Here is a 27,826-nt window from a genome sequence, read left to right as displayed (position 1 = left end):
GGTCGAAGGAAAGAACAGTGGTGAACCGGCGACAGGATCATGGGCTGCTAAGGCTCATTCATGCATGTGGTCAGTGAAGGCTGGTCCGTGTGATCTGATCCAACAGACGAGCTACTGTTGCTCAAATTGCTGAAGAAGTTAATGCTGGTTCTGATAGAAAGGTGTCAGAATACACAGTGCATGATGGGTCAGGGCTGTTTTGGCAGCAAAAGGAGGGCCAACACAATGTTACGCCTGATCGGTGTGTATATTGTTGATAACTTTAGAGGAAATTAAGAAGACAAAGTATGGTATAGACAGTAAAAAGCCACTTTTGAGTTCAGCCACAATGACATCTGACAGCTTTCCTCGACTAGCATCTGAGTAGTTTTAATCAAAGTGTATATAGATGCGATATAAATACATATTTACTTTTAATAGCTAGTAGGAATGAAGATTACACAACATGGAACTTAGAAAATAGTACTATTTAAAATTCCACAGCATCTGTTTATCTTTCTGCAAGTTTCTCGAAAGCATGCGTTGCTCAATCACATTCTTTATCTTTCAAACCAAGCATTGGGTTCCACATTCTGAATTCCATGACACATATCTGACCTCTCTGGGGGGGGGGGGGCTTAATTTGCTTTGCTATATATTTCCTAATATAAATAATTATGAAAATCTTGTGTTCACTGCATAAAATTTGAGTTGAGATAGATATGAATGCAAGAACCTACAGATAGTGGTGTATTATTTTATTGATTTTTTTTTTTATTATACATACAAACAAGAAGAGAACCAAAATGATAGGAATAGGGGATTTTCAACAATCTACTGTTTTTTGTATAAAGTTAGATTTGACAATCAGCACATCAAGATTTGATTTGATAGATTTGACACTCAGGACGTATTAGCATTAAGGCAGAATAAGATGAAGAGACAGAACAGATTATATATATTCTCACACTTCATTTTACAATGAGAGCTCAGCTTTTCACATAAATTCTTATTAAACACAGGCTTATGTTTAATTCTATACAAATGCACTTGATGGTGAAAGCAATCACGTGATGTCTCACTACAGTAACAAGTACAATAAATACTGCATATATGATGCATTACATTGGATTTCCAGTATGGAAGAGGTTTTCAGTATGGCTGAACAAATCAAAAAATGTCTGAAATTCCGGTATAACATTTCATGACAGACCAAAGAGAAAAATATATATCTCTAGAATTACAGAGACTGTACACTTTATTCACTGTGTAAATATTCCAATAAGATTCTATGTAAAACCTTTACAGTAGTAGATCTGAAACTTGGTTGCTTTTTAGGTTGTTTTTTTTTTGTTTTTTTTTACCAATTTCTTAAAAAATATTTAACATGGACCCAGGACTACAAGATGTGTACATGCAAGTTGTGATGGTAAACCTTTGTTTTGTATGTTGTTTGTGAGGTTTTAGACACTTCTTATCCACTAAAGATTAAGAATCTTCTGCTTTAAGGGGGAGAACCACCAAAGCACCCTTAACCTAGTGTATTATCAGTGTTTCTAGTGCTGTGGTATACAACAGAATATATGATATTCATCATTAAACAGATTGCAGTTGCCCTTCCAAATCTATCTGCCTAGAGTTATGGATGAAGCAAAAGAAAGCCTTTGTATTAGCTATGTTCAATAAGAAAAAACATACTCTCCTTCACTGTACACTAACCTCTACTTGGAACACTTAACTGAATCCTGCTTGCCACATTCAACTAAGCATCCACGCTTGCACAGGTTTGGTGACCCGCATCTAGCTGGAATAGTGAAAACGTCTTGGTTGTGTTCAGCGGCTGTGGATGTCTCCATTTGGAGAATACATCTGGCTCTTGGAGATGTTTTTACGGGTCACAGTGGTGCATCGTTTGAGGATCTCTTGCGCCGGAGGCCTGGGGGGAATTTTGGGAGACTTGAACATATAGGGATCAGACGTGCTGGGTGAGAGCTTGTCGGTGGTAGGATGCAGGTGTTCAGGCTGGGGTGTGCTACACCGCTGGATGTCTGCGGGGCTGTTCACACAGACTGACCCACTGCTTGAGGAGCTGGCACTGTCGCTAAAGCTTTCTTCACTGCTGCCACTGAAGCGCCTTGTCCTGATGTTTTCCACAGGACCCACTTTGATAGTAGGTGGCCTGTGGTGAACATCTGTTAAAACATTCAGCGAGTGTGATTTGGTCTTATCACTGAGAATCAGGTTGTCTTCTGGAATCCGCAGGAGGTTGCTTTGCGAGCGACTCAGCTCATGTCCAGGGATCATCAGAGAAGAGCTATCAGGGATCTGAATTTGAGCCAAGTTTAGGGTAGAGCTTTGAAACCCCCTCTGGGCGCTAATGATTTGCACACGTGGATTAACATATCGTTGCAGATACATGGAAGGGATGTAACCAGTCTTGCAGTTGTACCTGATATAAAAGAGAAGGGCAAGAGAATTAAAATCTGGAGCAGTTTCGTGTGCACAAATCAAAGGAGATAATTCATCTGTACACTTTTCTTCCACTTTGACATGTAGGAGTTTGTTTATTCAATAACAAATGCTGAGTTTATCTGTGGTTTATGCATTATCTGCTTCTTTGTTTGCAGTCACAAAGATGAACAGCTTACCTAACTAACCACCATCCGTCATCCGATTTTCGTACAACTTCAACCACGGATCCAATCTCCACAGACAGTTCGTCCATTTTTGTAGATTTGTAACTTTTGGTGGCAACACATAGAGTACCTACAGGAAGAAGATTGGGAATAATTGTTACATAAAGCTTTTATTTATTTTTTGCCATGATTTTCCCATAACCTGAGATACTTTAGTAGGTCACGACAACAGAAGTCTGTCCTGAATGTGAACCTGGAGCTAAAATAACAACATTATGTCTGGAGGCTTATAATATTTCTAGAAATTGGCCTGATGCCAGTAATGCACAGTTTCACAACCCTCAGGAATGTTCTCAGTAATATTCTTTCTAAAATCCTATCAAATATCTTACTTTCTCCAACTTCTTCATCAGCAGCCTCATCTTCTGCTTCAGCATTCTCCAGGTATGGAGCAGGAAACCAGGAGAGGCATTTGGACTCATTCTCAACCAGCCACCAGCCTGTAAGTACAATATTTACATGAATTGACATGAAAGCATGCAAACATGTGAATAGTAAAGGAAATATAAGGCATGAGGGTATCTAAATACACTCACCTGCTTGGTCCTTGATCAGCACATCCACAGCCTCTCCCACCTCAACCTTGAAAGGACGGTTCTTTGTGTCCTTAGTCTCATAGGGAGCGATACAGCGGTACGTCTGGGTCACAAATGGCTGGGTTACACTGGCATCTGATTTTGGGTTAATGCTTCTGCCCAGAGATTCGTCTGACGGCATGACCATGATGCTGTGCCAAATCATATTTCAGTTAGTCTACTTCATTTCACTTCTCACATGTTGAAAATAGTTTTTGGTGTGTGTGTGTGTGTGTGTACCTGTTCTGGGAAAATTCTGGTTTCAGATCCTCTGGTCTGGGAAGCAGAAACTGGATAAGGTCTGAGCTTTGAGAGACAGAAGGATCAGCGCTCAGCAGCGCAGTGCAGTACTCTTCCAGTGGCTTCAGCCTCAGCAGGGACTTACTGTAGCTCTTCTTCTGAATGCCTCTCTTTACTTTCTCAGCTGCAAGCACGTGTGTGAAATACAGGCTCAGCATTAGATTATCCAATTATCAGACATGTTTCTATTCTTTTACGTTAAACTAAAAGTATGTATTTTTTAAAGTAATATTTGTTATATAAATATTTTAAATTGATGTAATAAGCACTATATGAAATAAAAAAAAATAAGTATTGTATGTTTAATGTATTATAGTAAGACCATATGTACCTTTAAACTTGGGAACAATCCTTATTGACCTTTGAAAAGGACCAGAATATGAAGTTGTACATTTCTTCTTAAGTTGAACCTGAAAAACAAATAAGTCATGTCAAAAAAAAAATCTGTAAACTTAGTCAAAAAATTAAAAAAAGAAGGTTAATTTATAGAGGCAATACTTACATGCAATGTTTTGAATTCTTCAAGGGTTCTGTAGACGATGATTTCGTTTTGATCTGACCAAAGAACGGAGGTCATGTAGAGCTGGAGGAAAAATACAAATCAGTTTAGATTTTCTTTAATAGTTTCTGGTTAAATGCTCTGCTGATGTGCATAAGAGAAACAGCAGGTGCACAGTAAATTCTGCCTTACTTTGCTCTTTTCCTTGTGCATCACGCCTAAAAGGCGAACACTTATAGGAAGTCTGCGTTCTTCCATTTCGGTATCTGTTTTTCGGCTTGTTTTTAATTTTCGCTTCCTCCAGATATTCCTCTAAAAGGTGAAGGAAGACTGAGGAAATGCAGCATGAGCACGTGTATATAAAGCTCTGGAGGGTGGAGCCAGACGCAGGTAGGCGGAACCGCTGATCCGCCCTTAAGGAAATTTTTCTTGTATAATATGTGACCGTAATTATGTATTCATCATCAGGGAAATTTGCATGTGGAAAACTCACTCAATTATATGGCGTGGCTCAATTAATGAAAATGAAATTTGATCAATGTGTTATTAAAGGAGTTATAAAGTTACAAAACGGAAAAAAAAAAAAACTTGTTTCTGATCATCCTAAAATGTACCCCAGTTTTTATGATTAATATCATGTGAAAATATTAGACTGTATAAACGACACAAGTTTATATGTCTATTAATCTCAGAACTACAGGGTGAACAGGGAAATGAAGAAAGATAAGGTTTTTGGCAGTTTACTGTTAATATTTATTCATTTATTTACATGTAATTGTAAAAACAGCCCTGACCTGTCGAGGCATGGACTCCAATAGATCTGCAGGACTTAAAGGCTACTTTTGATAGATACTGACCACTGCTGACCGGGAACACCCCACAAGAGCTGCAGCTTTGGAGATGCTTTGATCCAGTCGTCTAGCCATCACAATTTGGCCCTTGTCAAAATCACTCAAATCCTTACACTTGTCCATTTTTCCTGCTTCTAACACATCGATTTTGAGGACAAAATGTTCACCTGCTGCCTAATATATCCCACCCACTAACAGGTGCCATGATGAGGAGATAATCGGTGTTATTCACTTCACCTCTCAGTGCTCATAATGTTATGGCTGATCGGTGTAGAGAAAATGTGCAAAACTAATAAAACCAAATTATAGTATTTTAAAGTTAGACTTAAAAACAGCTATTTCACTGTGTAAAACACTCTCTAAAAACAGATTATATGTAGAGAGAGAGAGAGAGAGAGAGAGAGAGATGTTAAGCAATGCTTTCAAAAATAATGAAATCAAATGTTTCCTCGTTTGTGTAACATTTTTACATCACTGATTACCTTTTCTAGTAACAGTAATGACAGTAATGCAGGAGTCATCAAATGAACATCACAACTAACAACAAACAATAGCTGTAACACAGTTTATGCAAACAATGCCGAGTATTCTTCATGTCCAATTTTCAGTATGCAGTGTAACCTAAATACAACAATAATCAACATTTTGGAAAGTCCACCTTTAATATCGATTTTCAGGAAAACATATCATCTAATAACTGAGATTCTAGATATTTATTTTTTTTATTTTAACTGGGGGTTGATTTTGAGATAAAAACCGTATAGAAAATCGTGTGGTTTAAAATATTTATAAAAGAAGTTAACATGTATGTCATACAGTTTGTAAGTTTCAGATAATGAGATAATGGTTAAGGTTGTGAAGACGTGTGAAAGTGCATTTTTTCACAATCCTATGTGAGTTAATTAAAAGCAGTAGCTGTCATTGTCTATGAAGGAAATCCCGCACTACAGCTCACCATCGCTCTCAGGGCACCTCTGGCTCAATCCCAAACGCCTTCTTGTAGCCTACACTATAGTGCACTAGTCTGGGCTGTACAATAATCAACCTTGTCGAATGCACTACATATTCAAAGTGCAGTCATTTGCGATACAACCTCCGGCTGAGTAACTGTTGACGTCCAGCAAAAGCATGGAGCATTCATTCTTCAACCTTTAAAAAATAATAATATACAAACATACAAAATAATACATTTTTTAAATGCACTCGATTAACAGTTTTCCGGTCGCTCGAGGCTTTTATTTACATATATATATATATATATATATATATATATATATATATATATATATATATATATATATATGTTATAGCTAAGGTGTAATTATACAGTTAGGTGAATTATAGGTTTAACTGATTTAATTGATTTAATAAATGGCTAATTACAAAGCTGCCGTTATCATCTAACACAACAACGGAGTATTTTAATTATTTTATTATTATAGTTATTTTAAAGAGTTACTATAACTATAACTTACTATAAAGAGTAAGTGTATGCAAGAGTAAGAGAAAGTAAATATAAGTATAATATATTCATTCTGTGTTACTAATTCTATTTAAGTAAATCCACATCCTTTACAACAAGCGTCTAAAACAATTTACAAATATTTATAATCTATAAAAAAACAAAATTTAAAGTGTGTGTGTGTGTGTGTGTGTGTGTTTAACCTGTAGCCCAAAATGTACTTTTATATATTTATTTTTATTTTTAAAAAATCTTACAAACAAATGAGACAGATGTTTGAAATATGCTTATACATAAACTAACTTAGAAATGATATAGGCCTCTAAAAGTCATAAAATAAACATCACAACTCAGAAAACAAACAAAAGCTATAACCTAGTTTGTGCAAACAATGCACAGTATTCTTCATTTCCAATTTTCAGTATGCAATGTAACCTAAATACAGCAATAATCAACATTTTGGAAAATCTATCGTTAAAAAAAAGAAAAGAAAGGAGATTTTCAGGATCACATATGGTCTAGAAACTGAGATTTTCAAAATGTTTAGTTTGGTGCAGTTGATTTTGAGATAAACGATATCAAGTATAAAAGAAATTGTGTTAAAGTGTGGTTTAAAATATTTATAGTTTTAATATTAACAGTTAAGGTGATTTAAGATGAGGTTTTTTACACACTTCAACAAGATTTTGGAGGTTAACTTTATTTTTATTAATATTTACTTTTTTGGGCTGTTGTTTTTTTTTTCTTTTTTTGGCTTCAAAAAAATAAAATAAATAAAATGAAGTTGATTATTCCATAGAAAAGACTAACGGGAAAAAAAAATGCAAAAGTGTCTAACGGGTGTGTCTCACACACTAGCAGATCTTAGGCAATGCTTTAAAACATGACCCATGAATTCAGGAAAGGATTCAAGGAAGTTTTGCCATGAATTCCTGTCAGGTTATAAACGTTGAGGAAATGTTGATGAATGCTTCTAAACCTCGCCCTTTTTTATTAGCTACAGAAACACCTTTGTTTGCCTTCAGTGCTTTCACAGTGGTCACGTAGACCATCTCTAAATGCTTATTGTTTATGCTTATTCAACTGGTTCTTGTTTCTGGTTTTACATAGATACCACAGATACCAGAAAAGTTCAATACATTTTTACAAAAAATAATAGATTTAAAAAACATTTAAGATGCACAGGATAAAGTTGAAATTGTTTCAGGTTAGTTAAGTTTAAGCTTAATAATAGAAGTGGACATTGGGTTTTTAGAGATTACTGAATCAGTATTCTTACTAAATAAATATTTTTACTAAATAAAACTTTATTCTTATTAAATAAAGCATTTTATTCATTTTAAGCATTAAAATGTTGTGAATGTGATTACAGAATTTTTTATTAACATTTCTTCATTTGGACTGGCATAGTGGTGCAGCAGGTTGTTATTGGGTTGATCAGTTGCTGTCTGTGTTGGAATTTTACATATCCTACCCATGTCCACATGGGTTTCATCCAGGTAAAATGTTAAGGGGATTGGTGCCACCAATTTCCACCAATTTATTTCACAAAAAGCCCTAAATAAATCTGATTAAACATTTTGGGTTTCCTCCCAGTTAATCTGAGCCACTGTGAACACAGTGCTGGTCTCCTTTCTGTAGCACATTTTACCCATTATCATACTATTTACACTTTTCAGTTCTGTACTTAACACAATCTAACAGCATCACATTATCAAGAATTCAACATAGCATTCTCTCTAATTCATTGTTTGACATCCCCCCTCCCACCCCCGAAAAGTAATCCAGGAATTAGTACTCAGTACACACATTTTCTTAAACCAGAACAAGCTAAAGATAAGTTTAAGATTACGTAGTCGCTGCCAGTCAAATCTGCATGACTTCCACAGAAAAAAGGAAATCTATAAATATCTCTGAACATATCTGCCACTGCCACTTAAACATCTTTCATATGCTCACAAAGTGAATGCTAGTTCTTTTCCTGTAAGAGCTCCCGTTTTCTTTCACCAGCACTGAAACACCACAAGACTCTAACCTAGATTATTTCTCTCCTCCACACACAACATTTGTTGGTAAAAACTAGGGCTATAGTCAAGTTCAAGTCAAGTCCAAGTCAAGTCCAAGACTAAGACTAACCAAGGTCGGGTTAAGACTCATTCTCATCCTATTTTTCCTTCCTCCCTTTTAACGCCTCACGTTAATTCATTGACTTCATTAGTACATTAAGACAAGTATTAGGCGGTTTGTTAATAATAACGCAAAAAGGAAAGTTATTTTTACAGACTCTCTTTCAAGATTCATATTCAGTAACACCAACGCCCAAGACCAAGACAAGTTCAAATACAACTGGCAATAAAACAAATTAGTCACTGCAGAAAACATCTCAATGCCAAACTCAGTTCCAAGAAGAGAGTCAAGTCCAACAGCCCTGGTGAAATCACTTCCCCTTAAATAAACTGAGGACTCAAGCCAACCTTGCACACATTCACTGATTAGAGAAATCTGTCTTGGTTCACTAGAAATTCATAAATAAATGCAGTTTATGATGTGGTCGTTATTTCTGTCAAACTATTTAAGAGTTTTGTCATCGCAGCAATCTCTCAATCTTTTCATTCTCTGTAAGCCAAGACTTGGTACAACAAACATGCTATTGTTTGACATGCCAAGAATACACCTTACAAGTCTCAGTTCCCGTTATGGGTGTTCAAAATACTAGCAACTTTGAACAAGCTAAACTAACCCTACCTCTTCCTTGTGTAATGCTTTATCAATGAGCAGCCAACCCTGGAATTTGATACACCTAATTTATCCGATTTCTACGTAACAGGAAATCTCATAATGACACCTAATCTCATACGCAACTCACCTTTCTTTTGGTAATTATACACATATCTAAACCCTCTGCTGCCTATTGTCTTGCACTCTTTTGAATAAACACTCAATAGTGATTATAAGCGCTATGACTAAATAGCCCTGAGATGCATTTCTGCTCACCATGGTTGTAAAGAGTCCCTATTTGAGTTACTATAGACTCAGCTCATTCCAATCTGGTCATTTTCCTCCAATATCTCTTATAAACAAGGTGTTTCAGACACCTGTAGACACTTTGCATACAGGATGTTTTTTTAATTAGATCAGGAGTGTTCAAACTTAATCATAAAGGGCTGGTGTGGGTGCAGGTTTTCATACCAATCCAGCAGGAGCCAAACCTGATCATGGCTTTTAATAGACTCAGGTGTGGCTTCTGCTTAGTTGGAATGAAAACCTGCACACACATCAGCCCTTTCTTGTTAAGATTGGGCTCCCCTGCTATAGGCTATTTTTGTGTGACATTCTCAGCAGATCAGCAGTTTCTGAAATACACAAACCTGTCCATTTCACACCAGCCCTTAGCTCTGTGTTGTCTTATATAGCTCTGTCTTTATGTAGCACCAGGGTCCTGGAGGAACGCTGTTTCATTTCACTACTGCATCAGTAATATATGCTCGAAATGTCAATAAAAGTTTCTTGACTCTTGATTTAACTTGACCAACAATGATCTGATGTGTGAACATTAACTTTGACCAAAGCTCTTGATCTTACATCTGCATGATTGCACCACTGCCACTTGACTGGCTGATTAAATAACAGTGAGTGTATATAAATTTTTCTGTGTGTGTGTGTGTGTGTGAGTGTACATTGCCAGGCAAAGGTTTTTCAACAGCCAAGGACTTGTTCAATAGAGTACAAAGGAATAAATAGGGATATGTTAGAAATGTTTACGATTTCATTTCACTGGGACCTATTTTGAATTAGTTACACAAAAAAAAGCCCTAGAAACTAGGCACATACCATGTGTGTCAGGAAGTGGATAGACAAACCAGAGAAACCAAAGAGCTTGGCGACACTCAAAAATGTGCAACTGGCAAATGGCCAGATCAGCAAACAGGCACAGGCTTGGTTATATGTGGTAAAAACATGGCAGTTGTACCTTATAGGTACATTGTTGATTCACTGGATGCCATGGAATGGCCCTTGCCCAATCACCTGCTTAACCAGGTATAGTTTCTTATCAGTGTCTGTCTGCAAATTGTTCTACTGCTTGACTTAATTGTTGACATGCCTCCTCTCATGCTCAGTTCCTTTTATGAAACCACTTGGCAACAGTTGGTGTGTCTGTGGTTATGGGGACGTGCCAGGTAAAAAAAAAGGTGGTTAGAAATCCAGTATGCTCTGGAATGATGTGTGCAATGCAGGAACCACAGAGATAATAGACAGAGATTATACTGGCTAACATTTAGTGATAATACAATAATCCTTAACATAATGAGCATCGCAATTAATCATTTACATGCCCATGAAGAAAGTGTGTAACAATTTAGTCAATTATACTATTTACATATTATGTTAAATATTAATTTAACTTTGTAACTATTGTGAATGCGTACAATATAAAATCACTGGAGGTGTTATAACTGGATTTATTTTTAATTATTAAGAATTATTTGTCTGCTATAGTTAATATTCATTTCACCATGACTGGCCTCTCTATTAGCAGCTTGACTGCCATTTTATGTCACAGAAGATCCAATTATATTTATTAGAAATTGGTTCATCAGTAGAGTTTCACTGAGACGTCTCGATACAGTACAATTTGCATTAGTGGAAAAATTTGTATTTCATTATTTTCATCATTATTATTTGAGTAATTCTATGCCTCATGTGACTCACTAGTTTGTGTTGAGCTCCAGGGCTGACAAAAACCACTAAGAAATTTTTCCTCCTGACATTATCAGTATTTGTTATCACTATTTTCCATGAGTATGACCTCCCTTTCGTCATACAGATGTGTGTGCAACCCAGTGCGTACCTACATCCAGATCCTGTCATGTTTTGTTGTTGTGTGTTAACTGATTAGATTGAAAGCAGTCTAAACATCATCCAAATGTGTCCAAGGTCTCTCTGAGGTATAGCCGACATAATAGATTATTATTATTATTATTATTATTATTATTATTATTATTATTATTATTATTATTATTATTATTATTATTATTATTATTATATTTATTTAGCAGTCTAAACATCATCCAACTGTGTCCAAGGTCTCTCTGACATATAGCTGACATAATAGATTATTATTATTATTATTATTATTATTATTATTATTATTATTGTTATTATTATTGTTATTATATTTTATTTATTTAGCAGTCTAAACATCATCCAACTGTGTCCAAGGTCTCTCTGAGGTATAGCTGACATAATAGATTATTATTATTATTATTATTATTATTATTATTATTATTATTATTATTATTATTATTATTATTATATTTTATTTATTTAGTTAGTTAGTTAGTTAGTTATTATGCAAAGCAGAAAACCTTTATAATTTGGCATACAGTATTTTTGTTTTTAGTACACATCCACTGAATATATCTACTTTAAATTTGCATAAATAAAGTCTTTGTAGGTATTTATAAATAAGAACAAAAAGTCATTTATTCTTAACAATGTTTTTAAAAATTCATTTGATATATGGGAAAAAGTATTTGTACACCATAAATAACCAACATTAGTACATTGTTGCACAATTACTGTTGACAGTTACAGCATCTACATGTTTATGGTAAGAAGAAATTCATTGCTCATTGTTTTTCCTCAGAGGTTTTAAGTGTCTCTGATGGATTCTCAATTTCAAAATCTTCCATAAATTTGCAATGGGATTCAAGTGAGGAGATTGTTTAGGCCATGCCAGGCCATCTTGGGTTATTTTGGCTGTATGTTTAGGGAAGTTGTCTGGTTTAAATGTCCACCTTATCTGCAAAATCAGTTTCTTGACAGATGAGATTAAAATCTCGGTACGTCTCGGTCCATTGCTTCCTTCATGTTTCTTTCAGTGAAGCGTTCAATGACATTTCTGTATAAGCTGCTTATGTGTCACCCTTCTTTCTCCAAACATAACAAGCTGAATTATTACCAAAGAGGTCTTGATTACTAATTTTTATTTTTTTTATTTTACTTATGCTTTTTTTATTTTTTTAGCAGAGGTGTTTTGTGTGATGTGTAGGAACAGAGATGTTTGAAAGAACTTGTTTGAGCATGATTGGAATGGAGACATTTAGGATGAATGGAGAAGTTTAGGAAGCTCCTTTAACTTCATCATAAATTCTATTTGGCTGAGTTCTACTTGGTCCTTTATAATGATACCAAGAGCATTTTTTCAGCATTTTTGCTATAGAACTGGATTTATTTGTTATGTAACCTTAACATACACTGATCAGCCATAACATTATGAGCACTGAGAGGTGAAGTGAGTAACACTGATTATCTCCTCATCATGGCACCTAGTAGGTGGGATATATTAGGCAGCAGGTGAACATTTTGTCCTCAAAGTTGATGTTAGAAGCAGGAAAAATGGGCAAGTGTAAGGATTTGAGCGAGTTTGACGAAGGGCCAAATTGTGATGGCTAGACCACTGGATTAGAGCATCTCCAAAACTGCAGCTCTTGTGGGGTGTTCCCGGTCTGCAGTGGTCAGTATCTATCAGAAGTATCCTTTAAGTCTTTCAAGTCTTGTAAGTATCCTTTAAGTCCTGTAAGTTGCAAGGTGGGGCCCACAGAGGACCTCGAAACATACAGACCTTAAAGGATCTGCTGCTAACATCTTGGTGCCAGATACCACAGCACACCTTCAGGGATCTAGTGGAGTCCACGCCTCGATGGGTCAGGGCTGTTTTGGCAGCAGAAGGGGGACAAACACAATATTAGGCAGGTGGTCATAATGTTATAAATATATGATAAATATATGGTGTATATATTTATGCTTTACTGTAATTCTTTGGGTTCATTAATACAATTCAGCCACCAATTGAATGCCATAGGCTATTTGAGTACTCTTGCTGATCATGTACATCCCTTCATTACTAGAATTTACAATCTTCTAACGGCTATTTGCAGTGTGATAAAACACCATGTCACAAACGTCTCAAACTGGTTTCATGAGCATGACAATGAGTTCAGTGTTCTTCAGTGACCTTCCCATTCACCGGATATGAGTCCAGTAGAACGCCTTTAGCGTGTGGTAGAATAGAAATTCACTGCATGAAAATGCCCCTGAAACATCTACGGAAATTGTGCAATGTAATCTAGTCAACATGGACCAGAATCTCACGGTAATGTTTTGAATCCATGCCATGAAATATTAAAGCTCAAAAGGGAGGCCCTACCCAGTATTAGTATAGTGTTCCTAATAATGTGATCGGTGAGTGTTTTTAGTTTTTTGTTTTTGTTTTTGTTTTTTTAATATAGTATCTAAAAATATTTTCTTCATTACCAAATTATACTTTTTGTTCATATGTTTAAGTCATAAGGGTTTCATCCATAAGGATTCAAATCAGGGAAACGTGTGCTAATTGTTTTACAGCTATAATAAAAACAATTCATATCACAACACAACCTTTGGTCAATAAAATCCTGACACGTATAAAGCCCATTAAAGCTTTTTAATCATGTGGATTTTTATTGCTATTGCAGCTTCTACCAATATAAACATGAGTTCCATCAAATCAAGTTCAAGTTCATATAAGCTTCTGTTTCATTTCTATCATCAGAGACAGGAAATACAGTTTTCCCAGAATCGCAGTGCTATATTTTTAGCATTGCAGCACTGTCAGTCAGAACAATACAGTGACACAAAGACAAATAATGAATCATATTTAAGGACTTCTTCATTGTTCATTTTCAGATCCTACTTCCACTCTGAATGAGTGCTTTGTTAAAGGAAAGTGCATCGGTTTGGTTTGGTGAAGCAGTTACGGTAAAACTCTGAAGCCTGTGTTTGTCTTAATGGTTATACTGCACAGTGTTGTTCTCAACAGTAGTAACAATATACACTGTTTTTCCAAAAGTGCCTATTAAGAGTAATCCAGAACAAAATAAAACAAACAATAAAACAAGCACTTTGATAGATAATGCTAGAGTATTAACCTTTAACCTAAATTCTTGAATTTGGACCAAAAATGTTTATATAAGATGTTCAGATATTTTTGACTGGCAGCCTTGAGCAATGTCCTTATTTAAAAATAAATAAATAAATAAATAAAGAAATAAATAAATAAATAAATAAATAAATAAAATAAAATAAAATAAAATAAAATAAATAAATAAATTAAATGTATATTTTACATACATTTTTAAATTCATGAGTATGATTTATTAAGGTTGGCGCTTATACACACATATACATATTCATACATATTCATAAACATTCATGTAGTTATGTAGGTTTTATGTAGATAAATCAATTGTATGTTACAAGCGTAACAAGGCCTGGAATGTAAATTAAACCACAACAGCTCTATCTAGTGGTCAACATAAATTCCTGTCAAAACTGCTGGAAAAAAATCCCATGTCGATTATTTGGGGTTTGTTAGTAAAGAAAATTCAGCTGTACTATCATATGTATGGACAGAGCAGAGATGCAGACCAAATTTAAATACACACACACACATATACACACACACACACACACATACACAAACAATTAAAAGTAAGAGCTCCTTTAAATTGTTTTAAAGGTATACATTCACACTCATTCTACAGGTACAAAATAATCAAGATATCACCATGGCGCTCTAGTTTTGTGAGTGGGTGCTTTTATTTGCTAAATACCTACTTATCAAAAAAATATGTGCTAAACCAGTTGTATTAAGAAAAACACAGAACAATATTGTGACAAGACTCCCTTTAGACCACACATTCATGCATATAACCATCATTTAGCCTTTTCAACATGGAGGGGTTTTATAGCATTTATAGCCGTTTTAACTGCATTTGTTCTTTTCATTTCTGCAAATACACGGTCCACAAATTTTCACAAAAGGTCATCTCTGAGCTTAATCGTGGCGTGCTTGTTGGTGTCAGAGAGGCTAGATTGAATGACTGCTGATCTGCTTGGATTTCCACACACAACAGTCTCTAGTGTTTCTACTCAGAAATGTGCAATAAAGAGAAAACATCCAGTGAGCAGGAGTTGTGCAGATGTTGAGAGCACCTTGTTGATGAGGATTCAACAGAGAATGGCCAGACCGGTTCAAGCTGACAGAAAGACTACAGTATATCAGATTAAGCACTCAATTGTGATGAGCAGAGAAGCCTCTCAGCATGCGCAACACACTGAAACTTGAGGCAGATGGGCTAGAAGAGTAAAAGACAACATCAGGTTCCACTTGTCAGCCCAGAACAGAAAGCTGGGGCTGTTCTGCAGGTGATAACTCACATAACAACTGTGGTGAGTAGAAAAGCATCACAGAATGCATAACAAACCTTCAGGCAGATGGGCTACAAGAACAGAAAGAACTGGTTATAGTGGGCACAGGCTCACTGATACAGGAAGACTGGAATAATCGTCTTTTTTATTTTATGGCCACTATAGCCTCAAACTCTGGTTTTCGGCTGGCTGGGATGAGCCTTGGTGTGATCTTTTGCTGTTGTTGGTACTAATTATTTTATATGATTTCTTATACATGATATTATTTATATATGAGATGCATAAATCATCCTAATTACAGTGTACTACCAGTAATCACACAGAACACTCCAGGGTTTTTTGCACAACTATGGCCTATAGATTTCCCAGAAGAAGGCGAGGAAATAAGTTTTTTGAACAGTACCTTTTATTTCAATGCAAATTAAACAAAGCTCATCCGTTTGCACTGCACTTAAAACTCTTATCCTGGGTCATGTTCCAAAGCTTTCTCCATGTAGAAGTCCTCAGTGGTGGCTGAAAAATCCAAGCACACAAGTCTCGAGCAGGTGTCACTTCCGTCTTCGCACAGCTTTTAATGTCTCATATTACTTTATATATAGCAATTAAAAGTCTGTTTATAAGGAAGCAGGTCATTTACATCACAAACTTTTATTATATACACCACTCTCGGGTCAACTTTTCCACTTTACAACTCCTGCATGTATCTTTTTTTATAAAACAGTCTTAAAAGGCTTGTAGCCGAACACGTGCAGCTCTCTCAATCAGAAGCTCCTCGGTTATGAGTGATACAGTGATCTCCGTGCGCTGATTATGAATAAGTGTGCATTTTCTTTTGTATCTGAAGGAATATAGTTAGAGGAAAGAGAGGGAAGTGGTGTATTAATATAAAACTGTGATTAAATGTATACAAGCCAAGATCTACTGTTTATTCTGCTCAGATCCCAGATGCTTCTCTGTTCAAAAAAAAAAAAAAGAAAGAAAAGAGGGGGCAATTCAAACACAAATGGGGCATGTAGAGTGTTAAGAGTGTGACTAATCACACCGTGTGCGAATAGATCTCTTTCAGCAATCGACCTATTTACACAATTCAACACTAAACAAAAGCCTGGAAGCAACATGCCCATGTTTTTTTTTTTCACTACAATCAATTAGTATTAATGTCCTGCAGTAAAGATTTGGAGGTTGTTTTGGCTGTAAAGTCACAAATAATCCCCATCTGAAACGGTCTTCCTGTCCAAAAATCATTCCTACACTTTCAAAACCATAACATACAAACAGCTGATATTTAAGGCAAAAGGGTTTGACTAAAGCTTAAAAGGACTGAGCTGTAGTTATCTGCAACAAGTGTTTAGTTCTTACCACACAAATGTTTCTGTTCACACCTTCCTTTACCACTTCAAATGTCTCTGAAGTAAGCTTTAACTCCTTTTTTGCAGCTCAAAGAACAGAACATATTACCTTATAGTTATAGCTAGTAATATTATATATATATATATATATATATATATATGTCTTTCCAGAAATTTCCTGAAAGCCATTTCAGAGAAATCTTTCGTTGATCTTTCATCAGGCTGTTGCCGTCCGTTTGCACAATCCATTCAGGAATAGAAAACATCCCATCCGTCTGATCTGATACGCCAATTATCATCAAAGTGCTTACTGAGCAATACTCTTTTGGTTGTGATTAGTTATGTGAAAAATGCTACCTGTGGTACGTTTGTAAATAATATATATGGGAGATGTGTGGAGAGTTAAGATTTTTATGTTGCATAGCAAAAATGGAGAAAATATTGTCGGTTAGCTTTTCTCAAAAGCTGCTCATCCCTGACGCGCGCAAACACACACACACACACACACACACACACACACACACACACACACACACACACACAAACCTGCTCACACTAAAGCAGCTTAGGACTAGCAATATGGGATATAAAATATCTCTGTCCAAAACATCTGACTCCGATTCGTTAGAAAATATAGAATTATATTCAATCTCTCTAACAAGCTAAAGGACCTCTCCGTTCTGATCCGTGGAGACGCTTCACATGTTCTTCCCACCTCGGAAAACACAGACTCCGATGCCCAAGTCGCTCAGGGGTGTAGTAATGATGTACACTTTAAACCTCATCTCTCTCTCTCAAAGACATCTTGGTGCTTTTTATACACAGTCTGATTGGAAAGAATCTGGCTATACACGTATAGTAATCTAGTTGTCTGGCCTTATGATCCAGTTGGATCTGTTGGAAAGAAAAAAAAAAAAAGAAAAAAAAAAAAAAACACCTACAAATGTTAAACCTCTCTGTGGAAAAGAAAAATAAGAGAAATTTTCATTTCAGAAAACAGGCTAAAATGTTAAAATAATTAAGATGGCAGAAGGAGGCTTTTAAAAACCTGGAGGCAAAATGAAAGTAATGATTGGAGAAAAAAAAAAAATGAACAAACCAAAACAAACAAACAAAAATACACTGTTGTAAATCCTACAATCCATCAAAATGATCTTCTTATGGCCTTCGAAGACTTCTTTCGTCCGCATGTCCGTCTTTGTCATCCGCTCCGTTGTGAGAGAAAATGACTGAGTACTTGGCATGTTTAGGCAGTTCTGCATCGTTTCCTTGAGACCAGTGTTTTTGTTATTTATCTCTGTCCAAAGTTTCACCCTCTTCCGGTCATGAGAGGGCTTTAGTGTCACCGGAACTCGTAGATGGGCGCGCTGTGTTCAGGAACATGAGTGAGGTTTAGCGACTGGTACCTGCAAAGAAAAAACACACACATGGAGATCATGTCCATGGATGAGGAAAAAAACAAAACAAAAACAAGAATGGACAACTGAAGTAAAGAAAGTAGCTGGTCAGCTGGTATGAAAAGGCTTTCGGTGATAAAGTGGTTTATTTTTGGCATCTACATCAGCTTATTTGCTTTTATCAAACATCATGAAGTAAACTAAATTGCAACAGCATCATCATTTGCATTTACAGCATTATCTAGAGCGACTTACAGAAGTGCATTAGAAGACTCCATCAATGAATACATTAATAATGGTTCACCAAGTTGCATCAGTCTGAAAACTCTGATGAGAAGTAATAGAGCAAGAAATGCATACAGACAATTTTAAGCCTTTAAGTGCTTGCTTAAGCATTTCAGGAAGAGGCGGGTCTTTAGGCATAATTTGAAGGCAACCACTGATTCAGATGTTCGGAAATTTATGGGAAGATAATTCCATGAACCGGGTGCCAAAACAGAAGAGAGTCTTGATGCGTACTCTGACAGATGGTGGGACCGGTCAAGCAGTGCTAGAGGAACGGAGGGAGCGGGGTGCAGTGCAGGGTGTGATATGTGCACTGTTCACATCAATAGTTGTTAAATAAATAAACAAATAATTGTATGGAGGAGCGAGGCTGGGGCTGATTTCTTTCCAGCCCAGACTATAGATTCAGGCAGCCTACCAGTGGCCGTGAATGTATCACCTCGTAGATTTGCTCTCCGTTTGGTTGGTGATAGAGAAAGTGCATTGTAGTCTCTTAAAAACACATCTTCAGAGACTAAAAGTACCATTAGTCTAAAATCTCCGTTAAGTAGGTTAAGTGTGTGTGTGTGTTTTTCTATTTATGTTACTAATGGAGAGAGGTGTGTGAGCTTGTGCATTGCTCAAACGCTGATCGTTTCATTGTCATGCTTTATATCATCATGACCAGCTGATTTTTACAAACTAGGAAACAACAATTGTCATTGCTTAAAAAGAAATCACAGATTTTGATCTAGAAATATCATATTCCTTTATCTTCTGCATCTTACAGTACATAATCAGCACAGATTCAAATATTTACCTGCACAGAAACCCTGTTGACTTAACTCACATGTAAGGAAAGCTTAGGGAGGGTTATAATCTGTGCACAGTGAAGCACAGCTCATGATTATTATGCATGCACTACACATGGGGTAGATAGAGATAACGCTTGAAATCATCTTAACGCTTCTGCATCTTCGTGTCTGGGAACATCTGAAATTAGCAATTCAATTAGAAGCTTTGGCGCCTCTATGAATTAAAAATAGCTACGGTATTGATCCCATAAAGGAAACAGCCTCGTTACAGCGGCTAAACCGGGCATGGTGTGTGTATGATGAGCTAAAAGTCTTTAAATAAATAGGCATTCTAGTCGAGAGGAAAAGTGTACCATTCAGAGCTTCTGTGGTAGTAGAAACCCTCGATGGTGGCTGTGGACTTCTGGAAGCAGATGTAGTAGAAACCAGCAAAGGAAGCGCCGCTGATGTCTTTGATTGTGTGGTCGGGGACAAGAAACTGCTCCTGCACTCGAGAGAGGGAGAGAATTTTAAGAATACAAAATCAGCCTCCTTTGTAAGAGGTGCACAAGGAATGATATTAAGGATCGAAATTTGTTTCTCTGTGCCTCAAACTGCATTTGCCATAGCACTCCATTGCATTACTCACTATTACTCACGCTTATTTGCTGTGACTAATCACACAGTCGTTCTATCACCCATGCACACACCAGAAGCAAGACACATTTACAGAAGAAAAAAGCGGGGAAGAAAGGACCTTGTCTCAAAATTATATAATAATGCACTTGCATAATATATATATATATTTATTATTTATTTAATATTTATTATTCTTTTATTGATACTAGCCATGCCAGTATTAATGACAATACAGTATTAACTTTTCAACAGCGTCAACAGTACAGACATATAAAGGTCCTTCACTTTCATATTTAATAAGTCTAGGATTTGTCCTAGTAGGACATTTCGGTAGATTTCTTAATATGTCTTTTCTGATTAAAAGCATTGAGTAGTAGCAGACAATCCATTAGGATATGATTAAAAGCCCTGTTGTAAAGGAATCACGTGTGGGAGATTCTTCTCAAGGAAGTGTGTTTCATTTATAAACAGTGTAGATTTGTTGAGTTTGTTATTAACAGGTTTCTTATTGGTTTGAGATCTAATGCTAAACAAATGATTACTATTAAATATAATTTCCAATGACTAAACAAACAAGGGCTAAAAATGTGAAATAAATGAATGAGTAAGGTGAGTGAGCCATGGCTGCACATGCCGTCTCTCCCAAAACTCGACAGTGACGCATAATGCTTCAATCATGTTCATCAAGAGCGCTTGTCACCCACAAGAGGAACATGATTTGCTATCGGCAAAAGAACTGAAGTTTTGAAACGACTGATTATTTAACCGGGTTTTAATGTAGCTCATTTCCATGTAATTGTGAAACGACACCATTTGGAAGATGCCCGTATCCAGAGTGACATACAGGAGGATTCATTAAACCGGCAACTCACAAATGCAGATACAAACATCCGCTAGGAAAATGTAGCTATCTCTGTCTGCTAGAGAAGTGTAAGAATTTTCAAAATACACATATTGTTCCTTGAATACAAATATAGGACCGTGAGTGAGACTCTCAATTCTGGGAAATTCAATTCATTTCAACACCACTACTCCTGTGACATCATTCGATACTCAGTCGAATTTATTAGTTTATTTGTGTATACTCACAACACAAGCCCTACAACAATCCAAAAATAACATACCTTCCATCGCATGAAGACAAAGTCGCTGTTCTTGAGTTCTTCGTAGTCAAAGTCATCCGAGTTAAAGCTTTTTGCATACTGATAAAACGCCTGAAACTTGCCCTGTGAAAGCACAAAGCAAATCAGACACAATAAAATGTTTTCAGTCCATAATGAAAGGGACACTCCAGAGATTTTCAACCTCTCATCGAATTCATATCTAGTGTATGCACAAGTTTCTCTGACAATACAGACAAAAGAACGATAAAGACCTGCTCAATCATATCACTCATAACAGAGGTGTTGGGGCAATTATATCTCCAAACATTTTAATATATACTCTTCCAGCAGAGGCAATCATAAATGGGACTTTTTCAGAAGGAACACTTTGTGCTTATGTTACCCACACAGACAAATACAGAAGTGTCTCGGTTTCTTCCAGTTTCGGCAGAACAGCAAGTAACAAAGTACACCCTTATCGTTATAGCTAAAGTGGTTTTCTGCTGTTTCTCAGGAAAGGTCTGAAATTGTGATGCACGGTAATGTCACATGTGCTACACATGCAGTGGACAGGAATTAAGGTTGAAGAACAGTGGAGTATTCTTTACAGTCGATACTTATTACAGTGGACATACTAGATTAGATTAATAAGAAATACATATTTGAAGATATTCTCATGATATTTATGATAACAGCTGATGTTTGTGTATAAACACTGATTATATAAACAGAACATTTTTTAAAAAATGACTGAAAAGACTTACGTTTCTATATCATAAACAATGCAAAATCAAAACAAATACCTGTGCGTGTTTGTGTGTGTATACAGAGTTTAGAGTTTAATAGTGTAAACAAAATGTAACAGACTCACTGTCTATTCAATCTTTTAAATAATAAATACATAAATAATTTCTCCATAAAATTTGATTGCATTGAAGTCTCTGCCCCAGGTACAATGATTCACTAAAAAATAAAAAAGCAGCGCCTGAAGCATTACTTGGCCTAAATGCCAAACAGAGTGCCAAAGTTGGCTAAAATGCCTGAGTGTCATGACCTTTATCTTGGGCAGTGGAGATCACAGCACTGTGGGCCGGTGTTGAACGAAACTGTTAAAACCTGGTTGCATAACCATATAAGGTATAGTGTATCTATATGGTTACACAACCATATAGCATAAGCGTATGAGAAAATGAGAAAAATGCTTCCTTAATTTTTAAGAATGCCTTTGACACAAGAACTCTATTGTTCACTATGAAAATATACAGCACAGAGGAAGGCGTTCAAAATACAGTTACATTCATAACAGCAGAGGTATTAATCTCATGAGTGGAAAAGACTCTAAACTAATAGCGATCACGTAGGGAATGTCTTTTGGGGCAAGGACTTTTGGGACACTGTATTTTAACTCTATGTGTTGTGCAGAATGGGACCTCTGGTGTTCAAACGGTGCAACTGCATCGCGTGCTAAATAAATATAAATTAAATTCCCACAATTGGATTCGCACATTCCCACATCGTACCTTTTTTTTGGCCATAGTCACAATCAGTTGTTAAAAATAATGTTTGTTTTTTCAAACAAAAAGCCTGTGTAAACATTAATCAGCAATACTGTTAAGAATGTACCACCTACAACAGTTTAGATGGTTGTAGTCACTGCACAATGTTGGTATTATTAGATGTGTCCAGTGTTTTGATCTCACTCGGTATAAGTGAATAAGCTTTTGAGACATGTTTCTAAATCAATATGAGCGCTTTCTCTAAAGATTAAGTTATCTAGTAATCTAATGTGTTGGAGCCAAAGAAAACAAATAGCAGGAGAAAACAATGTAAAGCACTTGTAGCAGTCTCAGGCTACAGTAGACTGGAAGAACTACTGTTTAAAACACAGCCACATTTTGTGACTCTTCAAAAAAATTTTTTAGATTCATTACCCAGTGCTTGCGGTCAACATCCTCATCGGCGTCCCACTTCCGGGTTAGAAAGGGCCGTTTCTGACTGATGATCTCCCCAGCAAAGAACGTAGTCAGGGTGGGATATTCCTACACAGAGAAAATAAACAGAGCTTAACTCACAGACTCAAAACCCTTATACCTAATGTTTCCATATGGCTGAACATAAGATACACTCTGTCTCCCCAAAACTCTGAGTTTCCTCATACTGAATAGCAGCATCCAACATCTCTCATGCTTAAGAGTCTGAAAATATAATCCATGCACGGTAGATTTGTGGGCCACAGCAGGAAATGAATGAAACCCAAATACATGAAGGCCATGTTTAGAAAAGCAGACCTTAACTCACATTCATTAGGATGTGAATGTCGCCTCACCTCAGTCAGCCCCTTGATCTTGAGATATCCGCACAGGTACGAGTCCTCCATCGTTACATGCTACAAAGAAGAGGAGGGGGGAAAGGGGGATTTATAGCGAAAATCACAATGCACTGAAGAAAATCGTCCATGCTGTTCCCAAGATTATTTCCATGTGACTTATATCTACTTTCAGTCTAACCCACATTCATAAAATTACATCAGTTATGGCCAGAAATATCACTGCTTCACAGCACAAACAATTACACTTCATGCACTTAACAATCGCACCTTTGCTTATGTAGCAGAAGAGGGGCAGGTCTACCAGGTGCTGACACTGGATAAGAAAACCTTTTAGCCAATCTTACAAATGTTTTTTATATTAATCCACATAGTGTGATTTATTTGTCATCATTTAAAAAAAAAAATCACCATACTCTGCTAAAGTCAGCAGAGTCACATTTGAGGTCATTTATAATTGACAGGGAAACAGCTTATACTTCCAGTATAAGTAAAATTCTTAATATTCCTTTTGAGACGATACTACCCTAAAATACCCTCAAATTCATACGCTAGATGGCAGAGTACATAGCGTACAGTAGGTGACATCTTTTGCTTCTTTAGGCTTTAGTTCATGTGGTTTTAGATATTTAAGATTTTATATATACACTGACCAGGCATAACATTATGACCACAAGCCTAATATTGTGTTGGTCCACCGTTTGCTGCTAAAACAGCCCTGACCCATCATGCACTGTGTATTCTGACACCTTTCTATCAGAACTAGTAAATTCTTCAGCAATTTGAGCAACAGTAGCTCGCCTGTTGGATCGGATCACACGGGCCAGCCTTCTCTCCCAATGTGCATCAATAAGCCTTAGCCGTCCATGACCCTGTCGCCGGTTCACCACTGTTCCTTCCTTGGACCACTTTTGATAGATACTGACCACTGCAGACCGGGAACACCCCACAAGAGCTGCAGTTTTGGAGATGCTCTAATCCAGTGGTCTAGCCATCACAATTTGGCCCTTCGTCAAACTCGCTCAAATCCTTAGTCTTGCCCATTTTTCCTGTTTCTAACACATCAACTTTGAGGACAAAATGTTGACTTGCTGCCTAATATATCCCACCCACTAACAGGTGCCATGATGAGGAGATAATCTTACAGTATTATTCACTTCACCTCTCAGTGGTCACACTGTTATGTCTGATCAGTGTATAAGTAAACTAAAAAAAAACAAATTTACAAAAGAACTGCTCTGTCATTGTGTGTGGCCTGGCAACGTAAACAAAAATAACATGGATGCGGGCTTGAAGTTGACACTGAAATCAAAACAGACTTGTTGAAACATAAAGGTTGCATTCATGCTGAGGTTATCTTGCTACATATAAGAGATCTGTACTGGATTTTAATACTAGGTCCAAATTGCTGCCATTTTTTAGTTGTTGATGAGTAAAATCTGCCTCATGTGAATAAACCTATTGGGAATTCCAGTGACTTTTATCTGCAGTATCCATGTAGTCATAATCACGGGCCAAATCAGAAATCTGTGCGTGTTTGCACATCATGAGGGGGAAAAAAACAGGACCTGTGCTACATGATGAAAGAGTATTTAATCCGAATCACTTCTGCCTGCAGTGTGAATGAAGCCTAAGGCACTAATCACGCAGTTACTTGGCACAATTTCACACTTTCGACATGAAGCACAAATGTGAGCCAAAGCGATAACGAGTCTAAAACACGACGCGTGTCAAATCGGCCATGTTTAATGAAGTAACGATAACGTCTGACCTGTTTCATGTCCATACAGGTCAGAAAGCGTGTCTGTCTTATGACACACAGCTCGGTGACTGGATCACAACACGTAGCGTTAGCTATCTCACTGTGCTCTAATGTGTTAAGTCAGCTAACTAGCGTCAACGGTTAAGTTGACCAGCGGTTACCGAAACGCGCTAGCTCAATAACAGAAATGCCAGATGTCTGCTGCTAACAAGTGGCGCGCTAAACTATAAACTACCTGCGTTACGAAATGAAACTAGCCAGATAACCCGTGCGAAGCAAACCAGGTTAGAGGACATGCGAAGTAAAAAACCGTGGCCACAGTTACCTGGAGAACCACATCGACGTCGTAAGAGTTGCCTTTGCTCTTCTGGTGGCCGCGGAACTGAGAGCCGCTGTAGAGGAGCGAAGTGGCCACACCGGGCTGCTGTGTGTTGATCGGGGGCGGCGGAACGAGAGAGGCCGAGGACACGCAGGCCGCTGCTGAAGCGGGACAGCGCTCGGTACGGACCGGCATGTTTTTTTTGTTTGTTTGTTTTTTGATCGCTTCGGCGGGGTGAACCCCGACTCGGAGTCACGAATCGAATTCAACAAGATATGGGAAAGTGACCCATGGGGCGGTGTGGGGGGTTAATTCAGAGAGCTCGGCTCCGCTCCTGACAGACGCGCCTTCGGTCGTTCGGCATCTATGAAGGAATGGGGTCGTTAAAAACCAACACTTCTCCTGATTGGTTGGAGAAGTGTCACGTGCTGGAGTAACGCAACGCTGATTCGCTGTTTGGGTAGCAGTGCGCTGGGAGGTGTAGTTTGAGGGAAGTACAGAGAGCACAGATATGATTATTAAAAGGATTGTATTAATGAAGTAAAGTAAAGGCTTTTCCTGGAACGTTAAGCAACTTAGGAATTATTTTAATAACTACAAACTAATCTTCTGGGAACGTTCCTCTAACATTCCTTCATGGTCTAAAGTTCGACGCCACCTGTGTGTTACTTTGGAAATAAAACCGTTTTCTATGAGTATATTAAATACACTATATTGCCAAAAGTTTTGGGACACCCCTCTAAATCACTGAATTCAGGTGTTGTATTTCAGGGGTCGGGTTTAGTTCCAGTGAAAGGAACTCTTAATGCTTCAGCATCCCAAGACATTTTGGACAATTTCATGCTCCTAACTTTGTGGGAACAGTTTGGGGAAGATCCCTTCCTGTTCCAACATGTTCTGAAATCGTTTCTTTAAGTTTCTGTCTAGTTTCTGGAAACGTTAAATGCTTTACACCAGTGCACAAAGCAAGGTCCATAAAGACATGGATGTGGAGGAACTTCACAGAGTCCTGACCTCGACCTGATAAAACACCTTTGGGATGAATTAGAGCAGAGACTGCGAGCCAGGCCTTCTCGTCCAACATCAGTGCCTGACCTCACAAATGCGCTTTTAGAGGAATGGTCAAAAACTCCCATAAACACACTCCTAAACATTGTGGAAAGCATTCCCAGAAGATTTGAAGCTGTTATAGCTGCAAAGGGTGGGCCAACTCCATATTAAATTCATGTACATGTAAAGGCAGACATCACAGTTTTAGTCTGGCTCGCAGTCTCCACTCTAATTTATCCCAAAGGTGTTCTATTAGGTTGAGGTCAGGACTTTGTGCAGGCCAGTCAAGTTCCTCCACACCAAACTCGCTCATCCATGTCTTTATGGACCTTTGCTTTGTGCACTGGTGTGCAGTCATGTTGGAACAGGAAGGGGTCATCCCCAAACTGTTCCTACAATGCTGGGAGCATGAAATTGTCCAAAATGTCTTGGTATGTTGAAGCATTAAGAGTTCCCTTCACTGGAACTAAGGGGCTGAGCCCAACCCCTGAAAAACAACACCTGAATTCAGTGATTTGGAAGGCTGTCCCAAAACTTTTGGCAATATTGTGTATGTTTGTATAGTAAGAGGTTTGTACTGTTCTCATAAAGTTATGGGGATGTTCAATGGCAATTCATCCAATTCTACTGCACGGTTATTTAAATGTTACTGGAACGTTCTGTGAAAGTTCTCAACAAATTTGAGCGTTACATTTAATAAACGAAAACATTCCTGGGAAACTAGACAGAAACTTAAAGAAACGATTTCAGAACATTGACACGAAACATTCCCACAATGCTCTGGAAACGTTAAATGCTTTTCTGTATCTTTTATCATTTTCATTCCACAACTGCCAAAAAGGAATTATGGCATGTTCAGTCAAACTTGAATAAATTATCATAGAGTTATCATTTTAACTGCACTCTTCCCTTAATTGTTGGCACCCATGAAAGATATCCTAAAATCTCTAAATCCCAGTTTTAACCACTAGCTTCAGCATAAATACTCCATCTTAATTACAGAATTTCTTAGTTTATTAAGCAGGGTTAGCCTACATATGTAGTTATTGAGCTAGCTAGCCAGGTCACCAATGTGATGTTATATGTTATGTAAGTTATACAGACATATTAAGTGACATCACATGCATTCAAAAGAAATGGAAACTCATGAGAAATGTCCTTCAATGTCTGTTTTTACTATATATATCATATATATCATGGCTGGTAGGT

At 37.2% G+C, this 27,826-nt stretch overlaps 1 protein-coding gene across 2 annotated transcripts; it reads right to left on the bottom strand.

Moving 5' to 3' along the window:
* Positions 1–1,082: 1,082 nt before the first annotated feature.
* Positions 1,083–25,928, bottom strand: gid4 (GID complex subunit 4 homolog). Of its 2 annotated transcripts, XM_058419063.1 has the most exons (11): positions 25,574–25,928; positions 23,487–23,546; positions 23,092–23,199; positions 21,182–21,283; positions 19,793–19,923; positions 18,310–18,369; positions 17,510–17,518; positions 3,212–3,339; positions 3,008–3,115; positions 2,628–2,745; positions 1,083–2,428 (listed from the first exon to the last, which is right to left on the bottom strand). In XM_058419063.1, exons 1-11 carry the CDS (start codon positions 25,760–25,762, stop codon positions 1,813–1,815), a joined length of 1,629 nt encoding a protein of 542 aa, XP_058275046.1. In that variant the 5' UTR covers positions 25,763–25,928; the 3' UTR covers positions 1,083–1,812. The 2 variants fall into 2 exon arrangements, with proteins under 2 accessions (XP_058275046.1, XP_058275039.1); XM_058419056.1 differs by lacking the exons at positions 17,510–17,518; positions 18,310–18,369; positions 19,793–19,923; ... (2 more) ...; positions 23,487–23,546; positions 25,574–25,928 and adding exons at positions 3,491–3,674; positions 3,882–3,960; positions 4,053–4,133; positions 4,242–4,377 and having other exon boundaries at positions 3,212–3,402.
* Between the last annotated feature and the right edge of the window lie 1,898 nt (positions 25,929–27,826).

The sequence above is a fragment of the Hemibagrus wyckioides genome, linkage group LG02 (assembly GCF_019097595.1).
Source record: "Hemibagrus wyckioides isolate EC202008001 linkage group LG02, SWU_Hwy_1.0, whole genome shotgun sequence".
NCBI lineage: Eukaryota > Metazoa > Chordata > Actinopteri > Siluriformes > Bagridae > Hemibagrus > Hemibagrus wyckioides.
The sequence above is the reverse complement of the archived record's forward strand: the minus strand, read 5'-3'. Positions and strand labels throughout refer to the sequence as shown.